The sequence below is a fragment of the Budorcas taxicolor genome, chromosome 3 (assembly GCF_023091745.1).
Source record: "Budorcas taxicolor isolate Tak-1 chromosome 3, Takin1.1, whole genome shotgun sequence".
NCBI lineage: Eukaryota > Metazoa > Chordata > Mammalia > Artiodactyla > Bovidae > Budorcas > Budorcas taxicolor.
The window spans coordinates 94,129,040-94,149,007 of record NC_068912.1 but is presented as its reverse complement, the minus strand read 5'-3'; the positions used below and the strand labels follow the sequence as shown (position 1 = coordinate 94,149,007).

Here is a 19,968-nt window from a genome sequence, read left to right as displayed (position 1 = left end):
ACAGATTAATTTGTTGGCTTTATCAGTGTTCCTTTCTCTCCTTTTCTCTCTCCATAAAAAACTGAGGCACTTGAGAAGTACATTGCATACATCAAAGTCCTTCACCCCTCAGTACGTTAATGCTGACTTCCTACAAATAAGGGTATCATTTCACATCACCACAGGACAGGCTCCACTTCAGGTTGACACTTTAACCCAGCGTCTGTCCAATAATGTCCTTCACAGCGTCCTTCCCACCCAGTGAAGCTTCCAGCCTGTATCAGACATGGTAAGTTTCTGTCATGACTCACCTTTATTTTTTATGTCATTGATATTTTTGGTGAATATAGGTTCCTCCAACTCATTTAACAGAAAATGCCCCATTTTTAATTTGGTTGTTATTTCCTCAGAATTAGATGAATTATGCGTTCTTGGCCAGAATCCTACTCGTGATGTTGTGTCCTTCTTGGGACTTCACATCATGGGTCGCTGAGGTGTATGTCCTTCTGCCCTTCATTGATGATAAATTTTTACCTGGTCAAGGTGTTGTCTGGTTTCTCCACTGGATATTTCCCCTCTTGGAACGAATAACTGGTTTGTGTAGAGATACTCTGATCATGTGGAGATCTTACTCATTGAAATGTCCCCGTAGATTTAGCATTCTGATGTTTCTTGCCTGAATTGATTTTACTATGATGGCTACAAGATTTTTCAATTCCAGCACTTCCTGTTTATCAGTTGCACTTGATTTACCTATAAGCCAACACTCTTCTTTTTATATATCTATTTATGAAAGTTAATGCTGGTAGAGAATCCTCCTACAATGCGGGAGACCTGGGTTTGATCCCTGGGTTGGGAAGATCCCCTGGAGAAGGGAAAAGCTAACTACTCCAGTATTCTGGCCTGGAAGATTCCACGGACTATACAGTCCATGGGGCTGCAAAGAGTCAGACGTGACTGAGCAACTCTCACTTCACTTTCACACCCCTGTCGTGTGTGTGTGTGGGGGTGGGGGGTGGCGGAGGGGTAGGGTGTGGCTGGGGGAGAGGGGTGTGGCCGGGGGGAGTGCTGCACTGCACAGCATCTGGGATCTTAGTTCCCCAACCAGGGACTGAAATCGCATCTCCTGCATTGAAGGATGGAGTCTTAACCCCTGGACTGCCAAGAAAGTTCCCAAAGCCCTTTCTTATTTATTCATTTAATTAACTTTCATTATGGACTTGGGATTACTCTTTGAATGGTTCTAATTCATTATTTAGGTGAGCTCCCACATCCTTGTGACATGCTCCTGTTTCTTAACACTTCCTTTTCTGGCCTAACAAGATGCCCCAGCGCCATCTTGTGCTTACCCTGTCCCAGCCTTGGAATCAGCTGGGTGGTTTTTTTTTAGTGGAAGTGGTATTAGAAGCCAGGATTTGGTTTTGCCTATGACATACGTGATGCATTCTGATCATTTTCTCCTTAGTTAAAAATTTTAGTCAGACAAAATAGATTGCACAACCCACAGTTTGAAAAACACTGCTGTAGGGCAGCTCACTTCCTTGTCACTGGCATCTTCTAAAACCCCAGGCCAAGCGGGAGGCTGGGCCCTCTGCAGTGAAAGCACAGCTCCAAGAATCCCCTGGAAGGTAGTGCAGGCCTGGGACAGTGACAGGCTGCTCTCCAGTGGCTGCAGCTAGGCCTAGTACTTGGCAGTTACAGGCTGATGAACTCCCTTTAGGTTAGTAGCTGTTTTCTGAGGCCCAAAGGTGTCTCGTTTTTGTTTAGTCACTCAGTTCTGTCCGACTCTCGTGACCCCATGGACTATAGCCCGCCAGACTCCTCTATCCATGGGATTCTCCAGGCAGGAATACTGGAGGAGTGCCATGCCCTCCTCCAGGGGATCTTCCTGATCCAGGAGTTGAACCTGCATTGGACTCTTTACTGCTGAGCCACCGGGGAAGCCCAAGGTTTATCCCTAAAATCCACATTCTACATCTGCCTCTTCATAGGCTTCACTGATGGTGGTTGCAGAGGGCTGGGACTGTAACCTTTCTCATAGCCTGGGAGCTTCCAAAGGAAGAACGGGTGCCCACTGAACACCAGCTTGTGAGGACCAAGCCCTGGGCCGTCACCCTTAAACCTGACAGGCACAGGGTGCACTTGTTAACAGGGGTAGTAGGAACCTGGGGTCCAACATCCAGCTTGGTCTAAACTGGAGCTTCCACAGGAGCTGGCTCTCTTGGTTCAGTCCTATAGGAGTTAGCTTTCTTCCTTCTCAGCTAAACAGACCTTGCAGTTGTACACATTTCTTCCAGATCAGTCCAAACCTTTATATTCTAAGAACAGACTCTGGCCTTGCAGAGCTGGGTCCATTCTCAGTTGCCTAAAATGTCCTTTATATTTAACAAAATCATCTTGTGGAATTGGACATAAGATAGCCAAGGCTAGTTTACTGTTTTCCTTAACTTTTGTGTTTATATACTGTATGCTGTATAGAACTGGAAACATCATGTTTCTAAATAAGGCAGATTCTTCTATAATGTAAACTCAGACTGAGATATAGAGATCCTATAATGAGGAACAGAACTGCCATTCTGGTAATACTACATTTAAAAAAAATCACCAAATTCTCACCAAATGCTAGGCAATGTAGTTTCTCCAGTTTTTTTAAGTCAACATGTATCTGAGCACCTACTGCACTCTTGGTCAGTCGCTCAGTCGTGTCTGACTCTGCAAGGCCATGAACTGCAGCATGCCAAGCTCCCCTGTCCTCCAGTATCTCCTGGAATTTGCTCAAATTCATGTCCATTGAGTCACTGTTTAACTATCTGCTCCTCTGTCACCACCTTCTCCTCCTGCCCTCAATCTTTCCCAGCATCGGGGTCTTTTCCAATGTCAGCTCTTCACATCAGGTGGCCAAAGTATTGGAGGTTCAGCATCAGTCCTTCCAGTAAATATTCAAAGTTCATTTCCTTTACGATTGGTCTCTAGGGCTTTAGATAAACTGAACTTTGCCCTGCGTAAGTTCCCATCCAGTGTCTTCCCTCATCTACACTGGTTCCTGAATGCTGGTGAGCCCAGAATTTCCAACTAAATTTTCGTCTATCATAACTAGTCATTTTGGGAATAATTTATGCACTTAATGCACTTCAGGCAATAAGTCTGCTGAACACTTGTTTCTAGAAAAAGTCTGTGATAGTTGTTTAATAATAATGCTGAAATAATTTTAATAATGACGGTAATGGGATTTGGAGGACTGTAATGTAGCCAGAAGGGAAAAGGAGCATAAGAGGAATGAGAATGTCCATTCTAGAGTTTGGGAAGCTGAGGCTAAGAGAAGGGAAGAATCCATCTGTGATGGAACTGAACCAGGTGGAAGCTTCCTGGTGCTGCCTTCTGCCAGTCTCAGCCCCACAGTTTCATCTTCAAAGCAGCTGCCTTAAGGGGTAAAACAGTGTTTAAAAACTGCCCACAAATATTTGGAAAACAAGCACTCAAAAACTGGGAAGAAACAGTGTAGGTTTCAGAATAGAACCGTGAGAAAGGAAAGTAATAAAATGCAAACTAGTTTACCCTTTAATTGTGAGCAAGACTTCCTGATTCTAAGATAAATTCCTTCCATATTGTATTCAGAAGAAAGTATGTCCTATACAATTGAAAAGAAATTTTAAAATTTAAAAATGATTTGGGTCGTGGCTGGTTCCCAACTGCCCACAAGTCACTAATCTGCACTGCTGAATTGCTGCATTTGGATAAATCTTAGCACAAGATGAGGCTGGGCAGGCTCCTCCCATGCCAGTGACCCCTGCATGCCTGGGCTACAACAAAGGCCTTTTAAGAACCTCAGTCTCTAAGTCCAGTGGGAGGCTTTGTCCTGCCTCTCTCAGCCTGGAGGTTCTGGTTTTCAAAAAGCAAAGGGCAGTGGAGCAGAATGAAACTGAACAAGTTATGATGGGAAATCTTTGAACCACAGAGAAAAACTTGCTATCCAATTTCTAACAGGCGACTGAGTTTAGACATTCCTGGTACTGGTGGGAAACTGCAAGCCTTCTTAGCACTTACAAACCCTGAGGGGGAGACTAGGTTGAGTCAGGAACCTGCTTTGGTTTCCCTCTGCTCTAGGCCACCTTATGAGGGCTGACAGCCCTCCTTTTCATTCTAGATGGCTGCTTGTATGACACACAGATATGACTGCATTTAAGTGTTAAGTCTCACATCTATGGAATTTTTAGTAAGATTAGCTAGACTAGCTTTCTAGCTCTCAGAAGTTACCTGTTGTCCCTGTTGTTACACTATAAGCTCTGCTCTTAAGGGCAGGGAAGTGTGGTCCAGCTGCATCCCAGAAAAAGACACACACACAAAAGCTCAATCCCAAATTTGTGTTTGCAGGACTACAATCACCAGTAAGTTGAATGCATCTGCTTCGTGTAGAGCCTTAAAAATACTATCTTCAGGAATGCTTTGTTAATGTTGCAGAGAAAGGGGGGGAAAGATGGGGTGTTAAAGTTCATTTCTAAGAGATGTAGACTACTGCCGTTTTGAACATTGAATCTACTGCAAATATTGATATAAATCACTCCATGATCTCCCATCTGTTGACAAAAATAAATCCAAAGAATTTCTTGGGAAGAAATTTAGGGATTTCCCTAGGTGATTAGATGAAGAGGCAAGGCTTCTCCTGCCCTGTCTCTGAAGAGGAAGCCACAGCTGCAGTTTCTGTCAATTAACAAATGTTACTGCCCCTCTGGCTTTTAAAAAGTGACAGGGGTGGGGGCAGGGCGGGGCAGTGACATGGAGGAGCAGGGCTTTTAAGACTTTGGTGGTTATTTTGTGAGAACGTAAATCCCCTACAATGAATTAGACCTAGTTTCTTAAATAAAATCAGTTACATTTCACATATGTATATATATATAAATTTTTTTTCTTTCTTCCTCAGTTAACTGTCTTTCAGTCTCAGGTACATGGACCTAACTCAAGATAACCTTGCTTTCACTTCCCACCACACAGTCCTGAACAAAATTCCACCGAGTGCGTCAGGAAGCAGGGACACTACGGCAGCAGCTGTCAGATGAGGCACAGGCAGGGCTGGGGGGTCACTGCGTTGTGTGGGCCAGGCGGCTGCTGACCAACTGCAGTCACAGAACCCTGCCCCACCCTATGGGGGAGGGGGGTCCAGATCACACTCGAGCTTTCCCATCCCTTACAGTTTTATCTTTTAAAGGCACGTCTAGAAATGGTGCAACTGAGGGCTGGGGCAAGTTGCAAACAGTTGATTCACAGGGGTTAAGGGGTTGGTTACAAGGCTCCATGGCTGAGCAATGAGGCTGTCCTTTCCCTGCTCGGACAGAGAGGCGGGGGGAAATCCTGGAATCCAGCCTGCTTTGGTAGAGGCCTGGGGAGAGGCCAGCAACAGGAAAGACCAGAGCCGTGGTCAGTAATGCACGTGCTTAACAGGTCTTTGGTGCTTGTGTAGCAGCATCTCCTTTATGTACAAAGACTTCTTTAGCCAGCAAAGCCCAGGGGAAAAAGCTGGAGAAGAGTCGCTGGCCTGACTCCACTCCACCATTGACCCTCTGTTGCACAAAGCACAGAAGTCTAAACTGCAGTGAGTGTACAAGTAGATTTTCAGAAGGGTTTCCTGACAACAGACCTGGGAGGGTTAACTTCCTTCCCCAGTTCTACTGAAGATCGTGAACCAGCCTGAGCCCACCCCAACAGTTTTGCCTCTTGGTCTTCCTCACAGATGAGAAATTCCTCGGTTTTCTCCTTAGATATGAGTTGAGTACCGGAAGGGTTCCCATGGGGCCCAGGCAGAGGTTCTAAGGGCCCAGAGAGCTGCCCACCTCACAGGCCCCTGGGCTCCAGGACCAGCCAGTTCTCGGTGACCATCTGCACATCTTGGCCACTCAGAGGCTCCCGCAGCCTCACCTTCACCTCCAGCTTGCCCCCAGTGGGCTTCCTTCCATCCAGGACCTGTGGGGACCGCGGAGAGGGAGATGGTAACTGAGGGGTGGGGTGGGGAGCAGGCAGCTCCCTGTGCTCACAAGGTGAGAGAGGAGCTGAAGCACCCCGCATGTCAACAGAAGAGTCTCCACTGCAGGACAAGCCCAACCTCCTGCTGTTTGGGTTCGGAGGTTTTAGGTAAGTCTCAGAAAATACATCAATCCAAATAAGCACCAGTGCTCTGACGTGGAGGTGAGAAATCTAGAGCTGTGTTATTCAGTTTGCCCCAGAGTCCCCTGGCAACTCCTAGAAGAAATGCTGTGGCTTTAAGGCACAGCCTGAGAGCCACTGAGCCCAAACCCTCGGTTCACAGATGGCATGAGGGATACAGCCACACGGTCCACTGTGCAACAAGGTCAGGACATGCCTGCCTTTTCACCCACCGTGCTGCTTCGTCGTGTGCAGGAGAAGAGGCAGCTGGAGAAAGCAGTGCTACAGGCTCTAAAGTCTGACCAACCTCACTGGGGCTGATGCAAAGCAGGCCCCACTTAAGAACAACTCTCCCAAGCAGGCAGAGGCAATGCAGCAGGAAAAGCCTCAGCCTATGAAGGCACCAGCCAAGGTCTGGGCCCAGCTCTGCCAGAGACCCTTCTCTGTGGATCTCAGTTGCTATCGTCAGGGGCACATCCCTGTGAAATTCAGTGAGTTCAGGGCAGCTAAAGGAGTTGTCTGGGGGTGATTCCTAAGCACACTAGCTGCGTTCTGGTAGGTCCCTCCTTGGAAATACCTTATCAACTTTATGTCCAGAGTTTGTTCTACTTCATCATGTTGCCACAACTGCCTCAACCAAAACCTGCTCCTAGACACCTAGGAATTCGTGTGCGCCACACTGACAGCCATGACCAGGCCCCTCAAGGGAACATGAAGAGCTCGGAGTGTTGTGGAAAGAATCTAGCTACTTCCTTTCTGACACAATGAAATTTTCTCAGACCCTCTGTATTTCATCATTTGTGAAATGGGAATAGCACATACTCTGCAGAACACTTACGGATATTTTTCACAGACACCAAAAGACCTACAACAGGGACTGATATTCAGAGAATGCTGGCCCTTTTCTGGCCAAGTCCTCCAGTTTGCCCACCTTACCTCCACAATCTCTCTGATCTCACACTCATTCTCCAGCCGCTCCAGTTTCAGCTGGGCTGTGCCAACCAGCTTGTCACTTCTGAAGAAGGATCTGGAAAGCCAAGAGTCAGCAGAGGACTGGACTGGGCAAGGACAGCAGAAATGAGCTGGCTAAAACCAGCACAAGAAAACTGGAGCAGGGGCTGCGGCAGCGGCAGAAGCCAATCCCTCCTCCCAGCCCCTTGGCAGTGTGAGCAATGGGCCCTCACCCTTTGTGGAAGATTTCAAACTTGATTCCTTTGTTTTGAATCACTCTCCTGAAGCCCCGGTGGTTTCGGTTGATATTTAGTTTGAAGAGTTGATCAAATTCTGCAAGAGGGGGAAAAGGAGGAGGGACTTGGCTCTCAGGAATCTCCTGACCACGTGGAAACTGGCCCACTTGCCTCCACTCCGTCTTTCTGCCTGCAATTCAGAGTCACTGCCACCAGAGGGAGGTAGAGCATCCCAATCCTGGCTTTGACGTTCACCTGGACAGTTCTTGTTAGACGCAGATCATATCAAAATGGGAGTCAGGATTCTTGGACTCAAGTCCCATTTCCACCACCATTTTGCTTTAAGGCCCTAGGCAAATCCCTTTACCTCTCTGAGCTTCAGCTTCCCCAACTACATTCAAGAAAAAGTAGTAATACCTGCCTTCATCTCCCAAGGTAAGTAGACCAAGTAAGATAATAGATCTGAAAGTACTCTGGAAACACAAGTGCTGCACACGTGTATCAGAGGGGGAGGGGGAGGAGGAAGCAGCCCTCATGTAGGTCCTCACCTGGAGAGTTTGTGTTTTTCACCACAGCTGTTTTGTTTTTTTGAGCCTGGTCCTAAAGCAGTGAGGAGAAAGAAGTCAAGACAGCTTGAAAAAAAACAGAGATACAGGCCCAGGAGCTCTGGTCTACATCAGTGCTGAGGGAAGGGACCCCTAAAGGGAGTGAGACCAAGGGATGGGGAGAAAAAGAGCCCAGGGCCTTGGAAGGGAAGATGGAGCTCACAGGACCCTACTGCTATCGGAACCTCACCGAATTAGGGTAGTGGAACTCAAACCGCACAAAAGCATCCAAGTCGTCAGGGGTCACCCCTAGGAAGGAGGAGGATAAGTCAGGGTCACAGGGAGTAGCCAGGAGCCCCAGCACTTGATGCAGAGGAAGAGCCAGTGTCTCCTACTGGCCAGGGCTGGAGTGTCTGGACAAGAGAGTAGGGGTGGCCCCAGGGCTACCTGGAGGGGCTGGGAGGTTCATTCCCCGGACAACAATCAGATGCATTTCTGTGCTGTTGAGTTCTGCAAAGATCCTAGAGCCGGGAAGCAAGGAGAGCAAAGTGAAGGAGAGCAGTGGGAAAAGGTTACCTCTTCCAATGCCTGCCTATCCAGCTGGGTGGTGGCCAAGAGGAGAGTGGGCCCAGGGAGGCAAAACCTGTCTGACTCTGAGCAGCAGAGCTGGAGTGAAGGCCTTGGTCTGTGACTCTAGTACAGGGCTCCTAACCCAGCGACCACACAGCTCCAAGCCCCTCCTCACAAGCAGGCACCCCGTCCTGCCCCTCCCCAGCCCCAGGGCCTACGTCAGGGCCAAGCATGAACAGCCTCACTCAAGGGGCCTAAGTCTCCACCCCTGGCTCTCAGCCTCTTGCCCAGTCCTGCATGGAGCCACGGTCTCCCTCAGGCTTTGGCACCTCACAGTCTGGAATGTCTTCAGCTCAAAGTGGTGGCTGGGAGGGTCCAGGCCTTGAGCCTGGGCCAGCTGCAGGATCTCAAGCTGCTGCTTGCGGTCTTGAGCAAGCTTCTCAAACCTGACAGGAAAAGGTGTACACATCAGCATTTCCTGCTTCCTACCCCACAAGCTCTGGCCCCAGCCCTGCACTTACCGGGTGGTCTCAGCCACGTTGCCCTGGTGCATGAACTGCTTGGAGAACAGCAGACACTTCTGGAAATGGGGGGTGCAGAGTGACTCCGTGGTCCAGAACAGGACCCAACTAAGCTGGCCTTCAAGGCCTGCCCTCTGAAACCTCCAACCTTCTGTAGCCTCCCTCTCTCCTTCTCCAGCATAATAACCCAAGGTCACTGTTCCCAAGTCCCACTGCACTAAGTTTTTGCTGTTTCCTCTATTGGGGATAGCCATTCCCCCAAATTCCCTTAGCAAATTCCTCTTCTTCCTCATCACTTTAGCAATCAGACTTGCAGGCAGCATTCAGATAGATACACCGAAATATACAAATGCTCCTCAAACACGTCTTTCTCCCATCTTCAAGGTAATTCCCCCTCCACTCTGTTGTTTGAAATTCATAGCCCTGCAAGAGGGGTATTAATCATCCTATTGTACAGATAAGGAAAACGTGGTTTAGAGAAGAGAAATTCCTTACCCAAGATCTCACAGCCAGTAAGCTGAAGAGCTAGAATCTGAACCCTATCTTGCCTTTCGCCAAGGGGAGGCTATGGGCACTGGAAGGGGAGGCTATGGGCACTGGAAGGGGAGGACTGACCTCATGTTGCTCCAGAAGCATTTTTTGTAGCTGAGCATACACCTCCTCAGCCTTCTGAGAGAGTCGCAGGTCCTCATGGTGGATCAGGATGAAGTCACCCTCCTCATCCGTTAAGGGTGAAGGTACCTGTCCAGGTCACAAGGCCCCTCAGGGGCCCTCGAGAGTCAAATTACTCCTCTACTGAGCCAAACAGACCAGAAATCTAAACTAAATGCTTCTCCAGCTTCCAGTAGCCCCAAGAGATGGGAACTCATTGCCTGCCAGCCTACCCCAGCACACTGCTCTGTTTTCCACTGGCCTTGCCCGGCCTGGTCACCTCTCGCCACAGGCACGCCCCCGGGGCTCTCTTGGAGTCATGGGACAGGCAGACACATAAGCAAAAACGTTCTCAGCTGTTCTCACGTCCTATTCAAGTACCCTCTCCTTCAAGCAACCTTGTTCATAGTCCTGCTCATCAAGACTGCCACCCACCTCGCTGCCCAAGAAGTCCTGCTGCTTAACCAGGCGACACTCACCTTGGAGAGGTCCACAGGGCGGCCAGCTCGCACCTGGGTGATCTGAGCCTCGAGGGCTTTGGCCACCCGCAGATGGGCTTTGGCCTGCTCCAGGTCCCGGCCACGCTTGGCCTGCAGGGCTGCCCGCTGGTACTGCAGTTTCCGTGCCTCCAGCAGGGCCAGCTGCTCTCGTGCTAGAGGGAGGGGACACAGGTGAGAGCCACACTGCCTCTCACCACAGCCTTCCCTCCTCCATCCCTCTTCTCCCCAACTCACCAGATGGACTCAGCGCCTCCTTAGAACTCGAGGTCTTGGGCTCAGGCAGGGGCCGCGATGAAGGGATGAGAGGCTGTGCTGGCTTCTTGGCCACTGGGGCCTGGGCTGGGGGCTCATCCTGCAGGTGCCCAGGAGGCTGTCACACGGGTTCTGTTCCCCACCCTGGCCATGGCAGCTCCCTGACTCAGGGTCTCTTCACAACACTGTACTGCTCACTGTGTGGCCTGAGATGAATGGCTTTCCCTCATGGACCCTAGAGAATCTCAGAACCAGAAGTCTCAAAAGTTCTCTGCGCTAACCTCCCAGCGTGAGAGAGTAGAGGAAAAGGGATCGAACTGGGCTCTTAAGTCAGAAAGACCCTGGTCTGATTCCAGCCCTGTTAATTCCTAGCTGGGTGCCCTAGCCCAGGTTTTTATCTCTATGAAATAAAAGCAAAAATGTCTACCTTGCTGGGCTTGTTAGTATGGACACCAATGTCTGGGTTTACCCCTCATCGGCTGTTTCCCCCACCAGTCCCCAGAGTCATGGGCCCTCAGCCAAACCTTGTCATCCTCCTCCTCTTCCTCTACTGGGGCTGTATCCTCTGAGGAGGCCAGTTTCCGGGCAGCTGCTAAAGTAGCTGCCATCATATCCTCCTCAGTAGCCACGGTGGGCTCCAAGCCAGGTATAGGGGGGAATCCTGCACGAGAGAGACACTGGGAAAGGGTTCAGGGAGCCTTGAGGATGAATCAGGCTGCTTTGGGTCCTACTGGGGTATTCCTGGCCATGGCTGGGATGGGTAGTTCCCCCAGGGTGGAGGCTGATGTGTGAGAAATCATTTCTCCCTCCCCTCTATCCTGCTCAGAGACCTCATGAGCCCCCAGGCCAAACCCCACTCACCTGGAGGAACAGGTAACTCGGCAAAGTCAACTTTCCGTCCTGCCCGGTGGGCTCGAATGGCATCTTGATATTGCTGCAAGAGAGGGAGGGAGGGACCTGTGGTGGGCAGCAGTCACAGGCTCTACTCAAGCAGAGGCAGGAAGAGGAAGACGAAGACAGCAGCCCCAGGAGGAAGGAGAGCTCCTGAGACGGCAAGAGCTCCAGAGACACACAGACAAGATGAAGACTCAAAGACCAGGGAGCAGACGGACAGCAGCTGGTCAAGGAGGCAGGCTGCAGCCCACCTTGGCAATGCGCTCGTGCATCCGGGCCTTGCGCTCATCCCCACTGCCCCGAGCTTGGGTGCCTGCCTCACGGTACTTGTTCAGCCTCTGCTGCAGGGCATCCAGCACTGTCTGTGGCTCAGCAGGGGCCACTTGAAAGGAGAAAGGAGACAGTATTAGCTCTGCCTGCCTCCCCGCAGGTCCCCACTCCAGTGTCCCCAGGCCTACCAGGGGCTGCTGGGATGTCAGAGGCCATCACTGGGTGCATTCGCTCCACTGCCGGGGGTGTATCTGAGGGCGCTGTTGGGGCTTGGGAAGCCTGTGGAAGGGGCTTCAGGTCTGGGGAATCCAGAGCACAGGTGTAGGTATGGGTAGGGATGCTTGGCCAGCCCCAGCCCTAGCCTGAGCAGGCTGCCCACCCCCCCCAACCCTGATACTGACCCTCTGGTGATGGGGGCATGGCACTCAGGTCCACAGGCTGCCCCTTCTCCAGGGCCTCCAGGACAGCAGCAAATCTCTGCGGTAGGAACACGGTGGGAACATGAGCCAGGGAACCCCAAGGATCTGGGCTGAAAAGCCCCCCCAGACCAGTCTCACTGAAGCTTGGTCGGGTCACCGCTCACATCTGTGAAATGAGGGGCTGGACACAGGGCCTCTGGACCAGATGCCATACCTTCCCAACCCTCATGAGCTCTCGGGCACGGTCTAGGTCTCCAGCCCGCTTGGCATTCAGAGCAGCCACTTTGTACTCTCTCTGTCGGGCCAACAGCAGGGCCCGTGGGTCTGGGTCTGAGTCGGGTGGGGCAGAAATACCAGGGCTGCCCAAGAGGCTTGTCTCAGGCTGGGAGGGCTTGTCTATGGAGAAACAAAAGAAAATATCAAGGTCAAAGGAGGTTTCCAATGCCTCCAGGTCTGGCTAGCCCGAGAACGTCTTAGGGAAGCTGTGGCTGATGGCCACGGACAACGGAGGATGGGGAGGCAGGCCACAGGCCCTGACCCTGGGAACTAGGCCAGGATCTGACTGTCTCCAGATACCTGGCTCCACGGAGGGGGCAGCTGGGGCTTCTGCTTCAGGGCTCCTGTCGCTTGTTTCCTGGGGGGCCAGAGGCCTTCTGCCCAAGGCCACTGGAGGCGGGATCTCACCCTCACTGATCTTTTTGCCTTTCCTCACAGCAGCCAGCTGGGACTCCAGTGTCTGAGAGAGAAAAGAACCAGAAACCTAGCCAGCCACCACGGACTGCAGCCTGCTCAGATAGGCCAGGGGTCCTTCACCTCCACATTCCGGTGGAGCGGCTTCCCCTCCGCTGGACCAAGCTCCTCTGGTGCTTCACCCTTCACTGCCCCCAGCCTCACTCCTCCCAGCGCTGGTGCCCAGCTGAGCCCAACGCACCTTCAGGCCGCGCTCACAGCGCCTGGCTTTGGCCGCTTCACCTGCCTCCTGAGCACTGGCCGCAGCCTCCTGGTAGTTGCGGATCCGATCCTCCAGCAGGGCCTGCAGCCCCCGGGGCCCTCCAGCCTGTGGATACTTCAGTTCAGGGCCTGGCCACTCCAGGGCCAGCTAGGCCCCTGCCACTCCCTCCTTGCAAGGAAGCTGCCCCAGAACACGAAGCGCCTGGATTCAAGGAGAAGGAGGGCCTAAAAGGCTCAAGGTGGGAGACAAAGACTCAATGGAGAGGCCAGAGGCCATGTCAGAGGCAGACACAGAGGTCCAGACAATCTGTGGAGGCCGGGAAATGGCTGCAGGGGGCGGATAGCAGAACAGAGAGGCCTTTGAGGCCAGCAGCCGCCAAGGAGTTTCTCGTGCTCAGTCTCGGCTCGGGGCAGCTGCTGGAGGAGGGCTCTGCAAAGGGTTATTACCACAGCGTCCCTAGACAAGCTGTGCTCCATGTGTGCTCTACAGGGGCATGTAGGCACAGAGGACACAGCCAAAGGCACACTGGAGACCTCCGGAACCTACCTGAGCTGCTGGAACCAGAGCTGTCAAGAGAGCTGCTTGCACCGGAGGTTCGTTTTCCTGTTCCTTCTCCTCAGGGCCACCCAGGCTGGCTGTCTCATCACCATCCAGGGCCCCAGCCTCCTCATCTGTACCCAGGACCTCCTGCAGCTCCGTCTGGGGAGACACAGATCCCAAGAGTTGGGAGCCTCACGATCATACCCATGACAGGACCTGAGAATAAAGGACTCTCTCCTCCAACTGTATTTCCCAGCATCACTCACTGTGCCTGAAAGTCCCCTTTACCAGAACACTCCTACACCCTTCCAATCTGATCAAGGACAGCCCCCCAAACAGTGAAGCCTCCAGATCTGAGAATCCCCAAGTACAGAGCTCAAATGTCAGGAGACGTCTCACACCGTATAGTCAAGACAAGGGTCCAGGAAAGGCAAGGCACTCGCTCAACATCAGCACACAGAGGGACAAACCCAGGCCTCCTCCACAGCTTGACCACAGAGCCCTCAACACCAGCCTGGCAGACGCACCAGCAAGTCTGCATCGTCCTCCAGCCCTTCCTCCTCTTCCTCTTCTTCCACATCCCGCATGCAGTCTGCTGCCAACTTCTCGATGTGGGCCATAGGCAGGGGGGCTGGGGGAAGAGGGTCACAGAGGGTCAGAGCAACACAGAAAAGGTTCCCGAGGAGTAGAGGATGGTCTCCAATCCACTGCACTGGCAGATACACCCAGGCAGCTTCCTTCCACAGCCAGAGTCCCACCTCTGCAGGGAAACTTTTCCAGGCCCTCCAACAGGCATCAGGCTACTGCCTTCTCTGCCCTTTTACTGTGGCAGTTATTCACAAACATAGCCATCCATTGCCCCTAGCCACATCTTTCATATATGAAGATTTGTAACATCTGAGCTTCCCAATGATTCCACAAAATAGGTAATACTAGGAATTCCCTGGTAGTCCAGTGGTTAGAACGCTGCACTTTCACGTCTGAGAATCCAGCCAGGGAACTAAGATCGGGTAAGCCGCGCAGCACAGGTACCACTCCCCACGCCCCAAAAGTAATATTATCCTCATTTTATATATGAGTAAACTGAGAACTTTATTAATTTTCCTAACATTGCAATCTTGGTAAACAGCAGAGTCAAGATTCAAACCCAGGCTCATCAAACCCAAAGCAGGTTTGTGCTGAGAGAGAAGGGATGGCCACGGTTCTCCCAGACCAGTCGGTCCCTTCAGGGTCCTCCTTGCTCTCAGCTCAGGGACATGTGGGAGGGGAGATGGCTTTCTCTGAGGGCTCCTGGTTCCCTCTGGCCTCCCCCACAAGGCTTCAGGTCTCTGTCCTCTTCAAGCTGGGCAGGAAGATACCACTTATTCGTTCATTTGATACAATTTCTGTGCACTCATTGTGTGACCGATTCAGTCTGTGCTGAGTCCCTAGCCTACACCAGGCCCAGAGACTCTGACTGTCCAAAGGGAGAGGCTGCAACCCAGGAAGGAGTGCGCTCCCCCCACACAACACACAGGCAAGTGAGCAGAGCAAGACGGCCTCTCAGAGGGAATGCTGCAGAAGCGACAGGAACACCAGAAGGGCCAGGTGATCTGGCCGGCTCCCCGCAGCTGTGAGGAAAGGCCCGTCCAACCACCTGCCTGAGCCACCTGGTCCCAGCACCAACTGTGGCAAACTCACCCTGCCCCTTGGGTGCTGGTTTCCTGCCCGTGGTCCCTGCTTCCCCAGTGAGAGCCAGCAACTCTGCCTCCAGGTCCCCGTCGTCTTCAGCCTCCTCCACCCCCAGCAGCACGTCCTCAGGGCTGAACTCCACAAAGAGTCCAAGCTGAGAGCAGAGAAGGTTTCTAAGAACCATACAAGGAGGAGAGGGTGGAGCCCAGCCCAAGTCAATCCGCAAGAGCTAAGCAGCTCCCTGTGGGGCCTAACTTGCAGAAAGGGAAACTAAGGCCTGAAACTTTACTCCTTGGGACACTTATCTCCCTGGTGACTCTACAAAGGACCCAGTAAGATGCCACTGCCATTACTAACAATAACAGCACCAGCTGCCAGGCAGGGTACCTGGCAGCCTACGTGACTATCTTAGTTAATTTTCAAAATCCTGAGGTAGATCCTATTTCCTTTTAAATTGTGGTAAAACACATATAACATGAAAATTACCATCTTAACCATTTTTAAGTGTAGAGTTCAATGACATTAAATACATTCACACTGTTGCATAACTATTATCACAATCTTGCAAAACTGAAACTACACCCATTAAACAACTCCCCATTTCTCCTCCTCCCACCCCCAGGGTAACCACTACTCTACTCTCTGTCTTTATGACATTTAGGTCCTACCTAAAGTGGGTCCTATTTTTATCTCCATGTTCAGATGAAACTGAGACAGCCCTGTAAGTGTGGCAGGGCTAGAATTTAAAATAAGGTCTTAGGGGATTTCCCTGGCCATTCAATGATTAAGACTCCGTGCTTCTACTTTAAGGGGAGGAGGTGTGATCCCTGGTCAGGAAACTATAAGATCTCACATGCCACAAGGTGCAGCTAAAATTTTTTAAATAAAATAAACGAGGTCTTGTGACTTGAGTCTATGCCCTTTATCCTACCACCACCCTTACCTGCCTCTTTTAAGATAGTAACAATAGGCTAAGAAGTCTCAAATTTGGGCCCAAAAGAAATAAAGAGAGAAAGTGAGCAGGCAGATCCAATGAGAACACCCTAAATTTTGGTGGTTCCTGAACTCTCTGGGTCGTTCACATGGAGATGGTCATTGCAGGAGGAAGCCTGGGTTGAAACACAAGAGAGTTCAGGCCTTAGCTTCCACATGTGTGTGGCAGGGGCTGGTCCAGAGGGTCTCCATGGCTTCTGCCAGCTTACGGAGGCATGGCTGAAAGTCGCTAGACTTAACAAGGAAACCACACAGGACCCAGTTTGCCCAAATTGTAAGAGACCCTTACCCTCAGATTGACTCAGAAGTGAAGGTGAAGGAGGCTATATCCATACCTGCTTGGCAGCTGCCACACCCTGGCCACTGGCCTGAGGGCCCTTCCGAGGTCTTGGCCCTGGCATCTTGGCAGCCTGGATACCTGTCTAGTGGGGAGTGGAAGAAACTCAGACTGGAGCAGCTTACAAGCCCCACCCCTGAACAGGTGTGGTTAGTAAACTCCCAACTCAGACAAAGAAGGCAATGCTTAATATGCTTAACATCCAAGGCTGAAATACCTAAGCTGGAAGCAAAGCACTGAAGCAAGCAACAGAGAAGTTGGAAGGGAGGGGACCACCTATTAATACCGTTAAGAGCGGAGAGTGGACACAATCAAAAGTCACTGAACTGATTTAATCTGGATTAAACCCAAGAGGTTGAGTGGTGAGTGGCCTAAGAAGGCAGATCAGGGAAGTTAACTCCAGGTACAGGGAGGGTGTAAGGCTTGGCAGGATTCAGAAAGGCTCTAAAACTGTGCTCTTAAGCATGGTTGCCCTATGTGGCTGCTGATGTTTAAATTTAATCAAGTTAAAGTTTCTGTCCCTCAGTTAGTGGCTACCATGGGCCAGCACAAATAATGAACATTTCCATCACTGCGCCAAGTTCTATTGGACAGTTCTGCTCTAGAGAAATCTGACTCGGTATTCAGATTCTCTCCAAGATCTCACAACCATTCACTGGACCTACTATGTATGAGACCTTGTGCTAGGCACCCGGAGGGCAGGAGTGGATGTGACACGCCCTCAGCTCTCAAAGAACATTCACAAGGTGGAGAGCCCCTCACCACTGGACAAAACCCAAACAGGGATGTGCCAGGCGCCTCCGCTGCCCAGGGCCGGCCCTTATCCAGCAGAGAGAGAAAAGGCTTCTTGGAGAAGGTGATGCCTGTGCTGAGTCACGAACATGTTGAGAGGGAGGAAGAGGAATAGGATTCCAAACATAGGGAACAACCTGATAATGGTTCTGAGGTGACAACAGCTTGACTCGCACAGGGAAACTAAGCTGGGATTAGTGCGGCATACAGTGTGAGACAAGCGACGCTGCAAATGTCAGCAAGGGGCAAAGGAGAAAAACTCTGAAGCCTGAAGCAGTTTGGGCACGCTTCTGAAGGCAAAGGACGTGAGGGGATGAGATCGGCGATTCAGAAACATGCCCCGTGGCTGCAGAAAAAAAGGAAGGAGGGAAGGAGGGAGAACGCAGGCTGGAAGCCGTCTCGACACCGAGCATCGTGAATCGGTCCCGGCGAAAAGGGGAGAGGCTGACGGACCGTGGGGTCGGTGTTGGGGAGAGAGAGAAGTGGACCGATTCCAGAGTTAGAGGGGTACAGCCAGCAGGACTCGGAGATTAACTGGCTGTGCGCGCACGGAGGAGGCGCTCAGAGTGACTCCAAGGCGTCAGATTTCAGTGACTTGGGTGTACGGCGGGTGGTCAACGGAGAAGGGGACACGAAGTGAGTGGGACTCGTCAAGTCTGCGGCTCCGGGGGCACCCGACTGGGAGCAGCGGTGCTGGACCCAGACGCAGGCTCTGGAGAGAGGAGGGCAGGGAGTGCGCTGGGGAGGCGAAGCCGGGGACCCCACTCCCGCGGCAGGACGCGCCGCCCTGCCCAGCCCTGCTCGGCCGCCTCCATCTCCCCCGCCGTCCCCTCCTCTTCCCTGGCCAGAGGGCGGGTTCGCGGCATACCTCGCGGCGGATCCGAAACCGACCCGGGCCTTCTCCCGCCCGGTACCGCCCGGGCCTCCCGCGGCCCCTGGGCCGCCGAGGCAGCCGTGACAGGAAGCGCCCCGGCGGGAGACGCCTCGCGCTCTAACACGTGACTCCACGGCCGGTGCGGCGCGTATCACGCATGCGCAAGGCGAAGCGGGCGTGGCGCTCCAACAGGTGACTCCAAGGGTGGAGTTCTCAGCGCGCAGGCGCCTTCGGGCAGGTAACGCCAAGTTGTCTGGGAGGGTCTTTGCGCGGTTCCACGTTGTTCCGCATCTGGAGCAAACGCAGCAGCCTCGCCGTCTGTACTAGCCCACTTACAGGTTTCCCGCCGACCTTCCTCCGTCACGCCCATTCCGAGGTTGCTTGGCTGCACGCTCACCTATCTAGCTTCAAGTCCTCATCTCGCCCCTGTCCGCGGGGAGGGGAGGGTGGTTGCGGCCGCCGCCCTACAGGAGTGATTTCTCTGCCTTACCATCTGTTTCAGTGTCCTTTATAATTTGAGTCTGTAGCGACAGAAGCTCACAGATTCCTCTTAATCTTGCGGCAGCTAAAGGTACTTTTTCTAATCAGAAGGCGGGTTTAATCTTTAAGATATGAGAGGCAGTACTCATTGCACCTCTTTATAGAGTCACTTCAGTTTAACACCAATTTCTTACTCTCCTACCCTGCAAGCCAGTGCAGTGTAGTGGGGGGAAAGAAGCTACCACCTGGAACCTTGCAAACCGTTTCCTCCTGCCTGTTTCCTCAACTTCTGAATTATCTTCCAGTTTCCTTGGACAAAGAGCTTTTCCACCTCCTTACTTCTTTTTGGTGATTTCTCCGAGGAAGAGACTGTCTTTACTATTTTATATTTTAAAAAACCCAGCTTTTCTTCTTGGCATACCCTTTGGCATGCAGGATCTTAGTTCCTTGATCAGGGATCCATCCAGTACCGCTGCAATGGAAGTGCAGTCTTAAGCACTGAAACATCAGGGAATTCCCCATCTTTATTGTTTTAAAATGGAAATTTTAGGGAATCCACTGGCGGTTCAGAGGTTAAGACTCTGGGCTCTCACTGCGGAGGGCCCAGATTTGGGGCGGCAACCAAGATCCCACAAGCCACACGGGGTAGCCAAGAAAAAAAGTATTAGAAGTAAATAAAGTGGAAATTTCACTCCAATATTTCTTTTCATTAAATTTGAAAATATTTTACAATGAAATATTTAAGACATTCAAAAGTGTGCAATATTTAACATTCACTAGAATGCAAGCTACTTAAAAGCAGTTTTTGTGCTTTATCTAGAGCAGTGCATGGTACATAGCAGGTACTCAACGGTTTCTATTTCTTGTGTGAGTTAAATACGTGGGCACTTCCCTTAAGTTTGAGAAATATAGTTGAAGCTACCTGTCCACCTCTCATGTTGCAACCCTTTCCCAAACAGATAAAATCTCCTGATTTTGGTGTTTATTATTCCTGAGCATTACTATTACTGGTAGACATATTGTACTGTTTTGCTAGCTTGAACATTGTGTCGTTATCACTCCCTGCACATATTTTTCCCTAACTCCTTTTTATACTCAACCTTGGTTTTAAGCTTCATGCATCGATCTTTTCATTTCTGTATGGCATCTCATAGTATGAAAATAATTCACTTTTCCAATGGCTTGCCATTAGCGCTATGGATGTTCTTATACATTCCTTGTGTATGTGTATGCTTCTCTAGGGTGTATTTCTAGCAGTGGAATTGCTGGCTAAATAGGACTTTATAGATTAAATATTACCAAATCATCCCCAATTCAGTTGTCCTAGTTTACACTTATATCAAAGAGGCATTTGGGTTCTAATTGTTCCACATCACCATGGAAAGATTTTCTAATAGATATGAAAG

The 19,968-nt window shown here is 51.2% G+C and overlaps 1 protein-coding gene across 3 annotated transcripts; it reads right to left on the bottom strand.

Moving 5' to 3' along the window:
* Window positions 1-2,902: 2,902 nt before the first annotated feature.
* On the bottom strand, window positions 2,903-18,211 carry CC2D1B (coiled-coil and C2 domain containing 1B). 3 transcript variants are annotated; one of them, XM_052636901.1, is made up of 25 exons: window positions 18,077-18,163; window positions 17,662-17,920; window positions 16,415-16,501; window positions 15,096-15,240; window positions 13,943-14,046; window positions 13,422-13,574; window positions 12,855-12,980; window positions 12,500-12,659; window positions 12,138-12,319; window positions 11,906-11,981; window positions 11,693-11,803; window positions 11,486-11,616; window positions 11,202-11,274; window positions 10,865-11,001; window positions 10,323-10,440; window positions 10,068-10,240; window positions 9,553-9,678; window positions 8,938-8,996; window positions 8,746-8,862; window positions 8,294-8,367; window positions 8,097-8,155; window positions 7,850-7,901; window positions 7,299-7,398; window positions 7,051-7,141; window positions 2,903-5,934 (listed from the first exon to the last, which is right to left on the bottom strand). In XM_052636901.1, the coding sequence occupies exons 3-25, from the start codon at window positions 16,478-16,480 to the stop codon at window positions 5,806-5,808; spliced, it is 2,562 nt and encodes an 853-aa protein (XP_052492861.1). In that variant the 5' UTR covers window positions 16,481-16,501; window positions 17,662-17,920; window positions 18,077-18,163; the 3' UTR covers window positions 2,903-5,805. The 3 variants fall into 3 exon arrangements, with proteins under 3 accessions (XP_052492861.1, XP_052492862.1, XP_052492860.1); XM_052636902.1 differs by lacking the exon at window positions 17,662-17,920 and having other exon boundaries at window positions 7,051-7,129; window positions 18,077-18,211; XM_052636900.1 differs by lacking the exon at window positions 17,662-17,920 and having other exon boundaries at window positions 2,904-5,934; window positions 18,077-18,211.
* Between the last annotated feature and the right edge of the window lie 1,757 nt (window positions 18,212-19,968).